General features: G+C 41.2%; 1 protein-coding gene across 1 annotated transcript in view; it reads left to right on the top strand.

The window, feature by feature from the left end:
* Positions 1 to 8236, top strand: part of LOC120995146 (probable E3 ubiquitin-protein ligase makorin-2) — a 191781-nt gene extending 183545 nt beyond the window's left edge. Inside the window, exon 8 of the mRNA XM_040424157.1 lies at positions 7794 to 8236. Coding sequence (XP_040280091.1) covers positions 7794 to 7964 — 171 coding nt within the window. The 3' untranslated portion in view covers positions 7965 to 8236. The remainder of the gene's footprint in view (positions 1 to 7793) is intronic.
* The last annotated feature ends 11671 nt before the right edge of the window (positions 8237 to 19907 follow it).

The raw sequence follows: 19907 nt of genomic DNA on the forward strand, positions 1-19907 counted from the left end.
GCTAGGTGAGTGGCTAGATTGTAGCCTACAGCCCCTTGTTAAAAGAATCCCAGGGTATGTTAAGGATACTACATCAATCCTACAATCTTTTTATGATATGACCTGGGACGAAAATTATAGATGGCTGTCTATTGATGTGGTGTCACTTTACCCATCGATACCACATCATGTGGCAATGCTAGCACTGGAATTTTACCTGCACAAATATAGCAATTTTTCTGAGGATATTATAGATTACACCATATCTGTCACCCAATTCCTCATGTCTCACAATTACTTCTCGTTCAACTCTATATACTATGTACAGACCTCTGGCGTATCAATGGGTGCGAAGTACTCACCCTCCCTGGCTAATTTGACAATGTCTTATTGGGAGGAAGCATATGTTTATAATGTGAAAAATCCCTTCAGGGAACATGTGGTGTGGTATGGCAGGTACATAGATGATATGCTCCTCATATGGAGTGGCGATGTGCCTGCCATACAGCACTTCATGCGATACCTTGAAAATAATGCATATAATTTAAAATTCACACATATGGAGCATTCACAAAGTATCAATTTCCTTGACCTTACACTTCTGGGAAAACCTGGCCAGATCATTCAAACTAAAACCTATCGCAAGGAAATAACAGGGAATACTCTGTTACGGGCAAATAGCCACCACCCTACTCACACAATAAAATCAATCCCTGTGGGAGAGTTCACACGTGCCTACAGAAACTGCAGTACTGCAGCGGCTTTTGAAATAGAAGCCCAAATTATTGCAGATAGATTAAAACAGAGAGCATACCCCAAATGGATGATATCCAGAGGTCTAGCTATAACAAAAAGTAAAAATAGGAAAGAATTACTCTTCCCAATCCGTGAGAAAAATAATTTTAAACAGAAACCTGGAGTTGTAGGATCAGATAAAAATGACAATGAAAATTTACCTACACTTGTTTTGACATACAGCAAACAATTCGAAAAAATACAACAAATTATTAAGAGATATTTACCAATCCTCTATGATGACGAAGTATTGCACTGTATGCTAAAACAAGGTTGCAGAATTGTGTCAAGACGGCCAAGAACTATAGGAAACGATTTGTCTCCATCTATGTATACACAAAGGGTTAAACCTAAACGGGATCCATGGCTAATTTATAAAGGTTTTACTAAATGCGGAAGCTTACGCTGCCGCACCTGCACATATGCAGTGAATACAAAAACCTTCCATGATGCCAATAATTCCCATACCTACCCAATTAAATCATATATTAATTGTAATTCAATAGGGGTGATATACATTATAAAATGTGTAGCCTGTGACATGATGTATGTGGGCTGCACCACCAGAAAGCTCAAAATTCGAATTTTGGAGCACCTTAACTACATAAAAAATCCGCACAGTGTGAACATATCCAATGCGGCCAGACACTTCATTTGCAAACATGAAAGCCAAGTGCGCAATTTCAAAGCTTTTGCAATAGAACAAGTGAGACTACCTAGCAGAGGAGGAGATTTTAAACGTCTAGTGAGATTGAGAGAAGCCTTCTGGATTTTCAAATTGAATACCAGGCATCCTAATGGCCTGAATATGAAAAAAGAGCTCTTGTATTTCTATTGACCAATGGTCTTTCTGCATCATATTACCTTTTACACTGCAATTGAGAGTACTAGCGGGAGCGGGGAGAGGGAAAGAGCCTATGTCAGATATAGCAGTGGAACACTGTCACATATGGATCCATGCATGGATGCGTTTGTATATAGCTGGTGTGGTGTTCTACTGCTATCATGACATTTGATACTCTACCTTAATTTTATTATGTATACTGTTTTTATTTGTTATATTTCACGTTTGATTTAATTGACAAACTGATGACTATATGTGGATGCATAAATTATCAATGCATATTGTAAAACACATGAGCACTGCTACATCTGGAAAATAAGAGGTTAAAGTGTGCTTTGCCTCCTCTGCTCCCCCGCCCTGCAGGTGGGGGGCAGTGAGTAATTACTCTACAAACCAACATAAAACCACCAGAGATAACACAGCTCATTGTTACGACTAAGAACTATTGTTCGAAACGCGTCAAAGTTGCTACACTTGTGGGTGGATGTCCTGTCTAAACTGTCTACTGCCTGAATAAAGATTTTAGCTACCAAAATCGTGAGTGCTGGAATTTTGTTGTGCTTCATACTAAAGATATATAGGCTCACCAGCCTTTTCCGTGCACGCAGGTGTTTGGATAATTGGGTTGAGCTGGACTTTTCTTTGTGCATAATGATCCCCAGCCTTGTGCTCGTCAACATTCTCACCTGAGTTAACCAGACGATTACTGAAATGATCTCAGCAGGTCCTTTAATGACAGCAATGAAATGCAGTGGAAAGTTTTTTTGGGATTAAGTTAATTTTCATGGCAAAGAAGGACTATGCAATTCATCGGATCACTCTTCATAACCTTCTGGAGTATATGCAAATTGCGATTATAAAAACTTAAGCAGCAACTTTTCCAATATTTTATGTAGTTCTCAAAACTTTTGGCCACGACTGTATATTCCAACCTACAGAGGATACAGTCTTTGTCAAGGGAATCCCTCTTGAAGGGGGAAACCTCAATAATATGGATGCGAAGCGTATTCCCTTTGACTCCCATTATACATCTTTGAGTACTAAAATAAGCGATTTCCTGAGTAAACGCTGGCCTTGGCAGTAACTTTAGACGCATACCAGAGTTTAATGTCCCCCCAGCTAAAGACCTTTAGACATACACAGAACTTGAGAGATCGGTTGGTTATGGAGGACATGGATATTAAGAAACAAAAGTTTAGTTTATATTTTGGTTCCCCCTGTTATAACTGTGTGAATTGTCCTCTGATGTTGAGAGGACCTACATTCACACATTTAGGTGCAGGGGCTGATTTCACTATTGAACATGATCTTACTTGTGATTCAGCCTATGTAATATACTTACTTGAATGTCCATGCCACCTGTTTATGTAGGTGAGATGACATGGGATGTTAAAACCAGACTCAACCAGCACAGGTACACTATTCATGAGAAGAGGCTAAACTTACTGAATCTAAACACTTCACTGAAGCGAAACATACTGAAAGGAATTTACGCTTTCGTATCATTGATCAGGTACCCATACTGAGACGTGGGGGTGATCGCGTTGCTATCCTCAAAAGGGAACTTTTTTGGATCTATAAATTACAAACCTTGAAACCTAAGGGTCTGAATGTGGAATTTAGAGTGGTTTCAACTCTCAAAGCTCTTACGTGATGCCCCCGTACCTTTTGGACTGTAGATAAAGACCAGTGCTTCTATTGTTAAATATTTATTTCCTCTTTTCTTATATTTATATAATTTTTTTTTTAGGAAGCTATGGAGATTTTTAACTGTGTAGTCGATGTGAAGATGCCACCCAACATAACATCCATGTGGTTATTTATATATGTGTATATATTCACTTTTGCCCTTTTATTTTTTAATAAGACTTGCAGTTTACTTTTTACATATTTAGTAGGATTGGTCCAACATAAATCTGGGTTTACCTTTTACCCGATACAATGGTTGGGCAACACTGTATAGTGCCGCCCCCCTAGTTATTGGGTTGTTAGGGGGTGAGCTCCTGGTGCTCAACTAGGGCTCTTTCCCCCTTTGTTTACCTGACTGTTGGTTGTGACCGATAATCCCTGTTCTCTCTGAAGCCTGCTGTGACGTTAGGGGTCGAGAACGTGGACATTAATCATGCCCTCGAACTGGATCACAAAGTTGTGGGGATGCAGCCAACAACCTCGGTTGGGAGCTTTAGCGCCTTGCCATTGAACGTCCAAAGGCTTTCAGTTTTAGAATACTGGAGATAATCTAATATATTGCGTTACATATCCGCTACCCATGTTTGTTGTCACTTAGTCGCTATGGCCACCAATCATGTGATTTCATTGCATGCGCAATGAGTATTTGCGGCATGTGAACTCCAAGTCTGTTTTGGGCATTTGCATGCGAGAGTGTGTGAACAATCAATGCACGCCACCGGCTAACCACATGAAGTTTCAATATGTAGGGTGAGCGACTCACATCTGTAATTATTGATTTTATTATTTTACACATGGGCACAATTATCAATTTGGAGGGTTAACTCTACTATATTTATCACTTGATCATGTTTATACATGTATTCCACATGAATTTATGACACTTCATTGTATCCAGAACATTATTTTTAAAAAATAATATATATGTGTATATATATATGTGTGTGTGTGTGTATATATATATATATATATATATATATATATATATATATATATATATATATAATCTCACAATAATTTGATATTGATTAATGATCATGCACAACACTTGAAACGTTGTACTTGGTGTAATAAAGGATCCACTTTTCTTCATCTAAGTCCGGAGTGCTGCCTTGTGCTTTTCTATACTAATATATATATTCATATTCTTATTGCTTGAGAGGTCCTGTGATGGCACTGAAACATTGCATGGACATGAGCTCATAAACCCTATTTTTGCACTTCAAACTTTGTAGGGGTGCTGTGGATTCTTTGATATATTATCTGCATACTTGATCAAGACTGCAAGCACCCACTTGTTTTGGAAATTTAAAGGAGTGCTACAGATATAGATAGGTAGATGTGTAAAGGATAAGTATATCCTTTCAAAAAAAAAATTCAAATATATATTCTGCAATAGATATGAACGAAGTATTGAAAATTTGGATTCGGCTGCTTTACCAAATTTTACAAAAAAATTCACTTTGTGACTACTTTGTCATGAAGCACATTTCTTTGTAAATAGTAGGTGCAATGACAGAGCTGCGACCCACGTCATTGTACCCCTCAGATGCTGCGTTCACAGCTGATTGCGGGATCTGACAGCAATAATACAGTGTAAAATAAATTTGAAAAAAAAAATCATACTTAACTGCTCCGTTTGATCGTGAAGAGTCGGCCACCGCCATCTTAATTATAAATCTAGTGTGATATCTCACACTGGCCGTAATGACCTCATCACATCGGCCAGTGTGGTGACATCATAAGTCACTCCGTATGGGTTTTCGTGTGAGCTCTTCAATCAAGATGGCGGACGGCTCTTTACACTCAAATGGAGGAGGTATTTATTTTATTTACCACCATTCACGGCAAATGCTTTTATTAGTTCTCTGTATGCTTGCTTTATGGATATGCACCTGTGACCATGAATGTGCTAGTCTAAATTTTCTTGTATATATTCAGGGTAGCGGCCTCTTTTAGACTAAGCAACGCCCATCTGCCTGGGTCTTCTGAGCAGAGTATAAATATAGCTGGTTCCTACACTGCCCTGAATAATGTAGGCTTAGGTAAGTCCAAGAGAGGCAGTTCTGTTAGTGTTAGGTACCAATCTGCAGAAGCCACCTTGACGCCTGGTAGATGGGCCTGACACATATTTGATCAAAAATGTGTTTAAAAAGCTTCTATTTTTTTCATTTACATTAGGTATCATACCACTTTATTTTAGAATGATCCCCATTTCTCAGTTCTATTGTTTGCATGTGAAATGTTGTGCAGCCATGCTTTTATTGGTTTTCTGTATGTTTTCTTTTGTTTTTTGTTTTTTTACTGCCATTCATGTAAAATCGATTTGCTACCATGAAGCAAAAATTAAACTCTTCTCGCGGCTAATCAAATTTTCCCTGAAATTCACATCGCTTCACTTTAACACTATTCTGCAATCATCAAGTATTGAATTGTGGGATCCACATATGTACAGAATGGAGATCCTCTGTCCTACCTAGAGAGGGAGCCATCTTTCCTTTCCATGCCTGGATGCTGCAGGCACTGTGATCTGTCTATTTATTTGTATGCGAGTTAGGCTACTTTCACACTCGCTTTTTGGCTTTCCGATTGTGAGATCCGTCATGGGCTCTCACAAACTGTCCAAAACGGATCAGTTTTGCCCTAATGCATTCTGATCGGAAAAGGATCTGCTCAGAATGCATCAGTTTGCCTCCGATCAGTCTCCATTCCGCTCTGGAGGTGGACACCAAAACGCTGCCTCCAGCGTTTTGCTGTCCGCTTGACGAAACTGAGCCAAATGGATCCATCCTGGCACACAATGTAAGTCGATGGGGATGGATCCGTTTTCTCTGATACAATCTGCCACAATAGAAAATGGATCAGTCTCCCATTGACTTTCAATAGAGTTCATGACTGATCAGTCTTGGCTATTTTACAGATAATACAAATGGATCCGTTCATGACTGATGCATGCGGTTGTATTATTGTAATGGATCCGTTTTTGCAGATCATGACTGATCCGCCCAAACGAGAATATGAAAGTAGCCCAGAGAAACTGCTTAATGCATCCTGTTCTGAAGATACGTGCAAGTCTTACCTCTGTGGCCCACATCTAATATAAAGCTGTGTGTGTGTATGTCCGCTAAAGGAATCCGCACTGTCGCATTTACAATCACAAAATTTGGCACAGTTACATCAGGTGTCTGGGAAGGTTGTAGACCAGGTCTCAGCTCTCTAGGACATACCGTTCCTGAGATATAGTCCCAAAAAATGCATTAGCCAATAGAAGTTTGGTCACATGACCCTTATCAGCCAATAGAAGCTCGCAGGTCCTCCAGTCTCCACATAGTTTTACTCCAGGTTTCCATAACAACTCAGCCATTTATCTTCACTGCTGTAGGAGAGCTTTAAGGAAATCTGTTACCAGGATAATCGCTATTGCAGTAAAGCCATGGCCTAATAGCACTTAGTACCTTATTTCAAGATGTGCCTTTGTTCCAGCAATAGATGTTTTTATCCTCTGAAAATCCAGTTTATTAGATATGCAAATGAGCCAGTAAGGTGCCCAGAGGGGCGTCACTCTTACAGGAATGAGCACAGACACGCCCCCTGTCACAATGTGTCCACCCTCAAAAGACTTAAAACCCTGCCCCCAGGTCCCGCTAAGCCCCTTCCCACTCCTGAGCCAACGGGGATTGAAAAAAATGAAGTTAAAAATCAACTTCTAGGTCCTGCTAAGCCATGCCCCTGATCTCGCTAGGCCACGCCCCCTCCACTCCTCGGCTGACAGGGATTGAAAAAATGAAGGTAAAAATCAACTTCTGTCAGTTTGGGGAGGGAGGGTGATTTTCTCCCTGCAGCTCACACTCAGACAATACAGTGCTGCTGTTATAGAGTGAGCTGTTCAAAAGGACACGCCCCCGATCCAATAAAGGCCACTGTTAAGGTGGTGGGCCCTTGTGGAGGTCACTGTCAAGGGGGTGGTATGTTGTGAAAGTCACTGTTAAAGGGGAAGGCTGCTGTGGAGGTCCAATTTTAAGGGACAGGGCACTGTGGGGGGGGGGGTCACCTGATGGTGTTGATATATTTTAGCGAAGTTCATATCACTGAAGTGAATGTGATAGGGTGCTATAAGTGTCAATGGGCACCCTATCTGATTTTAAAAATGAAAAATAAAATTGTTTTAATACTTGTCAACCTCTTAAATATTGTAACAAAACCAAATATACGCCCCAACCAGGGAATCTATTGCTACTCAAAGTAAATAACCAGCATAAGCCTATGGTAAAACACCATGATACAAAACCTACAATTGACTACCAGTTATACTAATTATAAATTAATGTAATTTTATTACATGATTACACATTACACAAACATTTTGTGTGATATGTGTAATCATGTAATAAAATTACAATAATTTATAAGCGGTCTTGTAGTCATTTGTAGGTTTTGTCTCTTAAATATTGAATCTGACACAAATATTCATAATGTCTCTTTTCAGTCCTATTCTCAGTTGGTAGGAATTTATGAAGAAGACTTCAGAGAAGAAGAAGAAATTGACCTTCTACACTGTGCTCTAACCCTTGCTCTCATTGAAGATCGCTTTGAGCTTGGCTTGGGTTTTCCTGAGGAAGTGGAAATCGTGTTGGGAGAATGTAGTGATTCTGAGTGAGGTTCTACTTTCAGCCTGCATTTTTGATGTGTTTTTTCTTTTTTTCTTTTTCCACTTCTGGCAAATTTGGGGATTTACTAATACATGGGCACTTACTAATGTATTGTTGTTGTCCAAATTGCCTTATTTGCTGTCTTGTTTCCATGGTTATGACCGCCCTACAATCCAGCGGTGGTTGTGCTTGCAAACTATAGGAAAAAGTGCTGGCCTCTCTGGTGGCCAAGACTGTGGGAGTGCACATAGCCTAGTGCTTTTTTTCTGTAGTGTGAAATCATGTCTGCTGCTGGATTGCATGGTGGTCATAACTAGGGATGAGCAAATCTACTTCGGATGCATAGCAACTTCATAAATTTGTACTGTAAAAAAACATTTCCCGAACTCTGGTTTGGGGCCAAGTGGTCCCTTGGAACCAAACCAGAGTTCAGGAAATGTTTTTTCCCATACAAATTAATTTATGAAGTTATTACGCGAAGTCTTAAGAGACAGAGCCAATACATTCTAATACTGTACGGAGGGAATATAGACCATCACAATACATTAGTAAGTGCCTTGTATTAACTTCCTCTACATAATAAATGTTTGCTGAAGTGACATAACCCATTGGTTGTTTTTTGAAAACTATTTAAAAAAAACTTTTTATGATTGTTATAACAATAAAGTTTTGTGTATGTTTCTTATTATTTCAAGCTGAGGAACATATGTACTCTGACACTTTCCCACCCTCCCACAGATTACTAGAATGAATGACTGCCGTGCTTACTTTATGAACCATACTTGGCTTTACAGGTATTTGAATGTCTGCTTGCTTGTTCGAGTTATGCCTTGTGTGCATGTTTAAATGATGCTGTGAATGCATGCCTCTGGTTTGACTACACTATAATAAAAATAATTTAAAAAAACACACGAAAGGAAGTGGTAGATGTCTGACCAATAGAAGTCTATAGACCAGGGATGCCCAAGCTGTGGCTCTCCAGCTGTTGCAAAACTACAACTACCAGTATTCCTGAACAGCCTACAGCTATTAGGGCATGTTGGGAGTTGTAGTTTTGCAACAGTTGAAGGGCTGCGGGTTGAGCTTCCCTGCTATAGACCTACACGATGGGAGTTCTAGGAATGTTGTCCAAAGGATGCTCAGCAGAAATGAAAGGTGTGGACCCAAATTCACTAGTGTGCTTGAATTTTTCCTCAAAGCGTGTTAGTATACCATTTTTGTGACTCATTTAATTTTTTTGCCAGGCATACTTGGCCCCTTCAAATTATACCTCTTGAGGAGGTCACAAATGGGTTTTTGTGGTAACTTAGTCTTTTAACAAAGTCTATATGGGTTATATGAAAAGCAGGACAAATTAGCATTTTTATTAATTAGGTGGTGTTTTGAGTTTTTCCTTTTTAAATCATGGCATGATAAAGTTTTGTTTGTGTTTGTTTGTTTTGTGTTTTTGTTTGTTTTTTGTTTTTGTTTTGGTTTGTTTGTTTGTTTTTTTAAACCTCATCTCTATAATGGGAAAATGACAGAAAAGTGGTTAACACGTTAGAAAATTAGTCCTCTTGGTAATAAAAATGCAGTTAGGAAAAAACACAAATGATATGTATTGTTTAAAGTAATTAAAAAAAAATTGTAACTAGGGAAAATTGGTTGAACAACGGTTCTAATTAAGATGCTTGCCTAGCTTTGCTTAAGTTCTTGTAAAGGGACAGCACCTTTACCCGCTATCTATAGGAATAGTGCCTGTGTTCCCCTACCCTTATTGACTCTGGGACTGCTGATGATGGCAGAGCGCTTATAATTGGATATCTCCCAACAGTCCCACAGAGCTGAATGAAGTGGTAGAATCAATCCAATCAAAGGGTGTGGGTGGGGAGGGAGAACAACACAGGTCCCTGGGGTAGTGTGTACACAGATGTAGCAGAGTTAAACTTGATGGTGAGCGCTTCAAGTAAAGAATGGAAAGAAAATGTTAAATGGCTTTTCAATAGATTTCAGTGGTTTTTGTCATGAGTCAATTTGAAATGTATGGAAAATGTTAAAATGTGAGCGATAGTATATCATGAAAGTAGGGCATTTAAATAGAAGCATGCAATGGTTATTTTCATAATCTCAAATTTATTAAGACAAAAGCCAACAGTGGTGAGTGTCCCCCCCCCCAAAAAAAAACTTGGATATTATATCGTAATAAAGTGGCTCCCCTGTTTACTGTAGTGGTATAGGTGCAGTAATCAGTAGGACTCACCCTGTCTTAAAAATTGTAGCCAATTTACCATAAATGATAGGCACTCTCCATCTAGAACCACTATGTAAATATACTATTATTAAAACACGTCATACAAATAAAGACAAATTCAAAAAAATTTAAATTGGGCCCCTATAAAAATTATGGTAGCATGTGGTTGGGAGTCTTCTCTTTGGATGCAGACACATTTATAAGGGTGTCTTCTCACCCTGCTTGTAGTTATTTGCGACAATATCTCTTGAGAGACTACCAGCACATGCTTGATCCACATATACTCAAGTTATGTGATGACCAATACTTAAAATGTATCTAATATTTGTACAATATCAAAAAAACTTAATGTATCCAACCCACTGTTATGTCCACCTTTGCTTTTTAAAGACTAGTGACTTGATATAATAGATTCAATTCTGATGAGGTAGTCTCTGGATAAATCACAATGTTTATACCATAGTAGCTTAATATTAGTAGATATATAAAAATATCTTAAATAATGTCCCAATGGTAGTAATATGCAGAAGTGATGAACACCAATTTGGATTATTTATGTCCATTTGCTTCTGATTGCGCAATCTCTGTTCATAACCATGCGTATCTATTTGTTATTTATCTCCAATGTTATCGCTGTTAGATGAATAGGTACATGCTGTTTGAATGTCCATAAATAAGTGCCAGACTTATAATACACCCTGTGAACTTACACACAATTGCGCTATGTATCTGCCAGTTTCTCACTGTTCGATGTACAGGAACGAAGTCTGGTGCCTACCATGGCGTTTCAGCACAAATAGTTCTTACACTCGTGTTTCCTCTGGTCAGCGAGTACTGCAGGGTTGCGCTTGTTTCGTGTGTGGTGCATGTGTAAAGTCAGCGTCTTGTATGTGGTACGGGGATGAGGTTGGCGTCCAACGTGGATCTGGTTCCTTATCCTCTCAGGTGCGTTCCTTTGGGTAACAACTTAGATAGTTTTGGAGCGCTCCATACATTAATTCAGTTAGGAGTCCAAACTGGAGTACTGGTTCATAGACCAGACGCATTTTGGAGCTTTGGACTTGCTCCTTCAGTGGCTAAATTCTGATTCTAGTACCCTTAAATACAAATTTCTGCAATGTATGATTGGGGTAAATCGAAGCAGTGAAATGGATTTTTCCTTTGGTGTTTGATTAGTTCATCCTCCCCTCAATATGTATATAAACACTTTTTTTTGCCCCTAGTCATTAAATGCCTATTTAATTACTCAACCGAAATATCACTCATTTTATAAGACGCACCTAGGTTTTTGAGGAGAAAAATAATAAATTATTTTGAACCAAAAGGTGTGCTTTTGGTGGGCTTTGAACTAATGGTAGCCTGTGAATGACACTATTATGGGCGTCTGTGGCTGGCACTTTTATGGGGGGAGGGAATCTGTGGATGGCGTGACACTGCTATGGGGGATGGGGGATGGGGGGGGGGGGGGGGGGAGGGGAGAGAATAGAATCCGTAACAGTGTCAGCCACTGTGAATGACTCCCAATACAGGGGCTGGCATCTACACTAGTTTTGTAATGGCAGCGGGGCCCAGTGCAGTCACTGTATTCTATTGCAACGGGCCCCGCTCACTGTACTAATCGTATCTAACTGCAGGCAATGTTTAACTATAGAATATGTTCGTTCCAGCAGCCTGTACTTATGACCATAGCAGGCAGGAGGCTGTGTGGGCACTGGCAGCGTAACTCACTACGTCATGTGCCCGTGCCGCCTGCTTCATTCATAAAGTGGGCGGAGCAGGCAAGTGACGTAGGAAGTTACACTGCCAGTGCCCGCCCAGCCTCCTGCCTGCTAAGGACGTAAGTACAGGCTGCTGGATTGAACATATTCTATAGTTAAACATTGCCGTTAGATACGATTAGTACAGTGAGCGGGGCCCAGTGCAATAGAATACCGTGACTGCACCCACTGCCATTATAAAACGAGACGTCAGCCCCTCCTTGCTGATACAGCGCGGTCGGAGGTGTATCAGTGTAAGTGGCAGCATTTGCCCTATAAGACGCACTGCCATTTTCCTCCCACTTTTGGGGGGGGGGGGGGGGGGGGGAGTGCGTCTTATGGGGTGAAAAATAAGGTATATTAGGGTTGAGCGAACCCGAACTTTAGGATTTTTGGACCCCGGACCCGAACTTTTCAGTAAAAGTTCGGGTTCAGTGATTTAATAGTGCTTTTTGAAAGGCTGCAGAGCAGCCAATCAACCAGCGTTTAACTTGTGTGCCCTTAGAAGCCATTACAACCATGCCTACTAATGACATGGCTGTGATTGGCCAGTGCAGCATGTGACCCAGCCTCTATATAAGCTGGAGTCATGTAGCGCTGCACGTCACTCTGCTCTGATTAGTGTAGGGATAGGATGCTGCTGCTGTGAGGGAGAGAATAGGAAAGAATCTTTAATCAGAAGTGCTTTTTAACTCAGCGATCTACATAGATTTCGATTGTGCACAATCTTTTTACCCTGCCCTGAGCCCAGTGACCCAGAAAAATAACTTTTATCCGTCTGTTAGTTAGGTGGGCGTCGGTGGCCATTTTATGCAAGTTCAGTGCACCAGCACAGCATATGTGCATTTGTGACAGTCATATACAAGCTTGAAATACTGCAATAATAATCTGGTAATCGGACTCCTATTGTTGTAATAGCGATTTATCCCTAGTGAGACCTCTATGCCTGACCTGTATATGCAGATACAGTCCTGATCAAAAGTTTAAGACCACTTGAAAAATGGCAAAAAATCATATTTAGCATGGCTGGATCTTAACAAGGTTCCAAGTAGAGCTTCAACATGCAACAAGAAGAAATGGGAGTGAGACAAAACATTTTTTGAGCATTAAATTTAATGAAAACAACGAATAAACTGAAACAGGCTGTTTTTCAGCTGATCAAAAGTTTAGCACCACCCCTCCAAAAAAAAACTACCCCCCCCCCCCAAAAAAAAACAAAAAACAAATCCAACTTCCAAACATGAACTCAGTAATGAATAGCTCCGCCGTTATTGTTTATCACGTCCAAAATTCGTTTTGGCATGCTTGATGCATGCGTTTCCATGAGGTGAGTGGGAACATTTCTCCAAGTGGTGAAGACTGCCGCACGAAGGCCATCTACTGTCTGGAACTGTTGTCCATTTTTTTTTTTAAAACTTCCCTTGCCATCCATCCCCAAAGGTTCGCAATTGGATTTAGATCAGGGGAACATGCAGGATGGGCCAAAAGAGTGATGTTATTCTCCTGGAAGAAGTCCCTTGTCCTGTGGGCATTGTGTACTGTAGAGTTGTCCTGTTGAAAAACCCAGTCGTTACCACACAGACGAGGGCCCTCAGTCATGAGGAATGCTCTCTGCAACATCTGGGCAGTCAGTGGCCGTTTGACGCCCCTGCACTTCCTGAAGCTTCATTGTTCCACTGAAGGAAAAAGCACACCAGACCATTATGGTGCCCCCTCACTATGGCACGTAGAAAACCTCTCAGGTGGGATCTGCTTGTTATGCCAGTAACGTTGGAAACCATCAGGACCATCAAGGTGAATTTATTTATTCAGAGAATAAAACTTTCTTCCACCTTTTGAATGTCCCATGTTTGGTGCTCTCTTGCAAAGTCCAAACGAGCAGTTCTGTGGCGTTCAAGGAGTCGAGGTCTTTGAAGATTATTTTTTGTTTTTGATGCCCTTCAGTCTCAGATGCCGTCTGATGGTTATGGGGCTGCAGTCTGCAGTCTGCACCAGTAAGGGCCTTAATTTGGGTCGAAAATCGTCCAGTGTCTTGACGGACAGCCAATTGGATCCTCCGGCTCAGTACTGATGAAATTTTTTTGGGTCTTCCACTTGACTTTTTTGTTCCATAACCCTCAGGATCATTTAAGAAATTCCAAATGACTGTCTTACTGCGTCCCACCTCAGCAGTGATGGCGCGCTGTGAGACCCTGCTTATGCAGTTCAACAACCCAACCACGTTTAAAAAGGGAGAGTTTTTTGCCTCTGCCATCACAACGTGTGACTACCTGACAGAAAATGACAATGAATCCACATCTTTGCACAGATTTGGCCTTTTAAAGGCATGTGGTCCTAAAATTTGGATCAGCTGAAAAACTGCCTGTTTCAGTTTAATCGTTATTTTACATTAATTTAATGCTCAAAAAATGTTTTGTCTCACTCTCATTTCTTCTTGTTGCATGTTAAAGCTCTAACAATGTAAAATATGATTTTTTTTTGGCCATTTTTCAAGTGGTCTTAAACTTTTGATCAGGACTGTATAATCATTGCGGACAATCCTTATCAGATAGCTTGAATTTACCAACACAGAGTTTATCCGTGTAAGTTGCTTTATTCTGTAAGCCAGATAACCGAGTACAGCAGAACAGATGGATTCTGGTATTGTGCGGTCAAAAGATGGTTTTGTAAGCTTACATGAGAATACATTTGTACCTGTGCATATTTCTGGAGGAGAATGAAGATACAGGAAGTGAGGTACACAGAAGGGGTGGAGCAATGAAATGAATCACAGATATCCCGAACAAGAAAAAACAAGTGCATTACCAAAAAACGGTCACTAGATGGAGCATATAACCAAATATAAAATATATGAATGGTTCAATGAATTAAACTATATAGATTCCATCTGGCATTGAAAATGTCACTATATAAACCATAACTGTAGTTATATAATTGAAAATAAACAACAGTGCAATTTGCTTGATGTCCGAGGACTTGAAAAACATAAAGAGAACAGGCATATAATGCAACAACTAAAATGTAAGGTTTCAAGTGAATTCTTACTTGAAGTTTCAGGCAGGATTAAGCAGCCTAGGCAAATAAGTTCATTCTCCAAAGGGCAAGAGCAGAATAAGTTCCGTGATAGGCCTGATGAAAGTCTTTACAGTACTTGTCTTGCAACTTTCACCTCCACCTTGCGTACGGAACGCTCTTCACAATAAGTCCAATAAGCCACTTGATTCTTTCGGCTTGCTGGTCCTTGAGCAAAACGAGATCTCCAACTTGTATGTTAGGGCACTGTTGTTGCAATTTCCTGCATCCTTGCAGAGTGGAAAGATACTCCATCTTCCAACTATTCCAGAAGCGGTTGGCAAGGTTTTGTACTCTCTTCCATTGATCAAAGCACAGATTTCCGTCTTTAAAGTTTCCAGGTGGAACAGGAACGGACCCAAGCTTCTGGGTAGCTGGGGTAAGGATAGTTGGGGTCTCTGGATCTTTGTCAGGTTCTAGAAGACCGAAAACTTCAGCCGTGGTCTCTTCTGTGTGATCCAGCAGGAATTCAGGACCTGTTAACCAGGAAGAATTAGCAAATATACTTGCAGACACTGGTAGCATGATCTGCAGGATTAATTTCAGATGGGACATAATGCTATTTTTCAGGTTTAGATGATTTCCTGATTCTTTCTACATTGTTGCTGACGTAGACTTACAAACGTTTAGCCTGGTTGTATATGTAGCCCAGAACAACCTTACTGTCTGTGTAGAATTTAGTGTCCTCTATCTGATTGTCTAGCTCACGTAATATGAAATCTGTGATTTCTACAGCTAGCACAGTCCCACAAAGTTCAAGCCTAGGAATTGTGTGCTTAGGCTTAGATGCTAACTTAGCTTTCCCAAACAGAAACCCTATGTGGGTTTGATTAGAAGAGTCTCTCACCTTGAGGTAGGCAACAGCCGCTATGGCCTTAGTATATGCGTCTGAGAAGATGTGAAGCTCTTTTCTCTGGCTCGTAGCAAGGGAAGCTGAGGTGTAGCAGCGTGGTATATGGATTCCATCTAAGGCGTGTAGATTGCTTCCAGGACTCCCACTTTGAAAGCTTGTCAGATGGCAGTGGAGCATCCCAATCTTTAATAGACTCAGAGCTGTCTAAGTAAGGCTTTACCTTGTATGGTGATGGGAGCCACAAATCCCATTGGATTGTATAGGCTGTTTTACCACTGACATAACACCATGTTTGGTAAATCGCTTGTCTGTAGAGCTGACTTGAAAGCTGAAAGTGTCCTTTAATAAGTCCCACCGTAGGCCCAGACTTCTCTGTATAGGTGGCATGTCCATTCCCAGATTTAAGTTCTTAAACCCTGTGGCATGATCACCAGGTTGAAAGGCTTTCATAACAGCAACACTATTTGAGGCAATTTTGTGTAGTCTGAGGTTATCCTCAGAAAGCATACCTTGTGTTATTTGGAGCAGGTCTATGGCTTCTTTGTAGGTAAAGATTTAAGTCCTTCGTCAACATAAGTCTCTCTCAATGAAGTGTCGAGCATCCGTGCCATACTCCTTTTCTCCATCAATGGCACTCCTTCGTAAACCGTATGTTGCAACAGCGGGTGAGGGACTATTTCCAAAAACACGTACTTTCATGCGGTATTCAATAATTTCATTGTCCATGTTGTCACAGTGCCACAGAAACCTTAGGAAGTTCCTATGGTCTTCGTGTACAATGAAGCAATGAAACATCTGTTCAAGATCAGCAGTTATGGCAACTGGTTCTCTTCTAAATCTCATAAGTATGCCTACAAGGTTGTTGGTTAGAATTAGGCCAGTGAGAAGGTCGTTTAGGGATACACCTTGATGCTTGACACTGGAGTCAAATACTATCCTGATTTGTTTTGGCTTATGTTGGTGATACACTCCGAAAAAAGGCAGATACCAGCACTCATCGGGTCTTTGAAGTGGTGGCGCTGGTTTGGCGTGATCATTGTCAAAGATCCTTTTCATAAAGGCGATGAAATGGTCCTTCATTTCAGGCCTGTTCCTTAGTGTTCGTTAAAGTGAGTTCAATCTGGATAAAGCCTGTTCACGATTGGTTGGGAGTTTTGGCCTTGTAACACGAAGAGGTAATGGTGCAACCTAGCTGTTAGACTCATCTTGAAAGACTTCCTTATCCATTATTTTGATAAATTCTCTGTCTTCAACTGACAAGGCTATTTTGTTGTCCTCGCTTGTAGTTCAAAACACTGTGGTAATTAGGTTGTCATCATAAAGGACAGGAGTAACATCAGGTACTTGGATGATATCAAGAAGCTTCTCCTTTACTTCATAATGGTGAGGGCACTGTTTGAAGTGGAATGAACATCCGTTTCCCAACATGTAAGTAAGTCTTGAAGGAGTGGATCTCAGATGGCGTACACATCCTGTTCAAGCATACATCGCCCACTATTACCAAGCCTATGTCAAGTCTTTGTGCATAAGGGGCGTCAGGCCCATCGTGCTTTATGTACTCTGAGAATGTCCCTTCCTAACAGGACTAAGATTTCAGCACTCTTGTCCATTGCAGGAATCTCATCAACAAGGTGCCTTAAATGAGGATGTTGATACGCAGCTTCTGGAGTGGGAATCTCTTCCCTTTTTGTCTGGTATCTGGTCGCACTCGACTAAAGTTGGTAGGGGTATGCCCTCTCCCTCGTTGATATGAGAGACCATGAATCCGTCAACCCTTCTGCCGAAGGTCTCTACACGACCAGAACAGGTTCTGAGAGTATATGGTGTTGCGTGACTTTCTATGCCAAAGATCTCAAAGAATTTAGGCTTAACCTGGGATCTGTTGCTTTGTTCATCTATTATGGCATACATCCTAGCAGCTTTCTCAGGATGATCCCTTGGGTATAGCTTGACTAGGTATATCTTGGCACAGCATTTGTGGTCCTTGACTTCTCCACAGACTTCTGTACATGAAAAAGAGACATTATCTTTGGTTGGAGCATGACCTTGTTGCTCCCCGCCATGATTTGAGATGGGAGTGGAGTAGGATGCATGACTGTAACATGTCTGTCGCTACCGCATTCTGTGCACTTGATGACTGCTTTACAGTCATTAGCAAAATGGCTATAAGAAGCACAGCACTTGTAGCATATGCCAAGTTTCCAGAGAATCTCCTTGCGCTCTTGTAAAGTCTTTGCCCTAAGCCTACGACATTTCTTAAGAGGGTGAGGCTTCTTGTGAATAGCACGATGACTATTAGGGTCTTTTATTTCTGTCATCCACAACACCCTGATATATAGGTGAGGTTGCGAAGGGTGAGATGTCTGTCCGTCCTTTTAACAGATATTGCTCTATTTAAGTCTCTGTTTTAGCTGCTGTGTTAACATACCTTGATGATGGTGAGGATGAAGCATGCAGGTTGGGTTCACTGAAGCTGGGATCATTTCTCATCCAGGCTTGATCACTAATGAACCTGCAGAATTTTGAGAATGGAGGAAAGGATACAGTATAGTCTCTTTTGTATCTTGAGCCCTGTTGTGCCCATTTCTCTTGTAGGCCATATGGCAGTTTAGACACCACTGGGTTGACATCATGAGCAGTGTCCAGGTAGACTTGGGTCAGTCTTTGCCAACTCTAGCTCCATGAGGAGGTCACTTAGATCTTGAAGCTTGCGATAGTCTTTGTTCCCTATTTTTGGGAAGTTTTGCAGTCTCTTGAATAGAGCGCTTTCTATGGCTTCAGAGCTACCATAGGCTTGCTCAAGTCTTGCCAATGCAGCAACAGGACCTGCATCTGGGTGATCAACATGTACTGTTCGGAGTCTAACACGACCTGCAGATTCTGGTCCCAGCCACTTTTATGAGCAAATTGAGTTCTTCCTTAGCAGTAAGGTTGAGATCGGCAATAGTAGTCTTGAAGGTTAATCTCCAGGCCCTGTAGCTCTCTGGACAGTCGTCAAACCTTGAGAGGCTGGTGTTAATGAGCTCATGGCGTACCATGTATCTGGCAAAGTCATTCATGTCTTGTCTCTCACTCCTTGGTGTCAAAGTAACTTGTGGAACCCCTTGGGTGTGAACGTTCTCTGGTGATGTAGGGTGAGGTTTACCAGGGTAAAATGATGTTGCATGAGCGTTTAACTGTGGTGTAGTCTCTAAGGCTTGTGATGGCCTTGGTTTGAGCTGCGCCTTATCACCGGAAGTCACCTTGTTGACAGGAGTTGATCTGGTTTGCTGCATAGATGTACTCGCGTTGTAGACTTGAAGAGGCTCAGGCATGTAGAGTTGAGAGGTCTCTGCGTTGGGAGTCAGATCAGTGTTAGTAGGAGGTGCAGGAGATGACTATCTTTTCAGATGTTATGCTTTAGAATGTATTCACTGGTGCGTTCAGCTGGATCTTCCAGTTCTACTGGGATAAGACAGTCTGAATTAGTACTTTGACCCATTGCTTGTTCAAGGACTTTCAGCCTTGCTAGGGAAGCTGCTTCCTCTCCTTTTTATTTGCAATCTTTATTTGTGAATCTGCCTCTGCTTGGAGAGCTTTGCTTTTAGCTTCAATCTTGTCGTGATGAGCTGCCATTTGAGCTTCCATCTCTGCTTGATGAGCTGCCATCTCTGCTTGTTGAGCTGCCGTTTGTGCTTCCATCTCTGCTTGTTGCGCTGCCCTTTGAGCTTCCATCTCTGCTTGATGAGCTGCGGTTTGAGCTTCTATCTCTGCTTGCTTTCTGGTAAAGGGAGCTTTGCGCCTTTTTTTGATTCGGCATCAGCGCGGTCCTCTATTAACTTGTCACTTAATGTTGATCTTCTGGAACAAGAGGATCTGGAAGAAAGTGTAGTGCGCTTGGTTGTGGTGGATCTTTGAGATCTGGTCTCCTGCAGTTGAGTAATGCGGAGTTCTGCCTAAACTTAGCATTTTGCACTGCGAGATCCCTTTTGTTGGTTCAGTGCATCAGTTCTGCTGCAGAATCCTCTATATTTGAGTCCTGCAAGAAGGCTGAGTATTT

Source organism: Bufo bufo, chromosome 3, assembly GCF_905171765.1.
Source record: "Bufo bufo chromosome 3, aBufBuf1.1, whole genome shotgun sequence".
Lineage (NCBI taxonomy): Eukaryota > Metazoa > Chordata > Amphibia > Anura > Bufonidae > Bufo > Bufo bufo.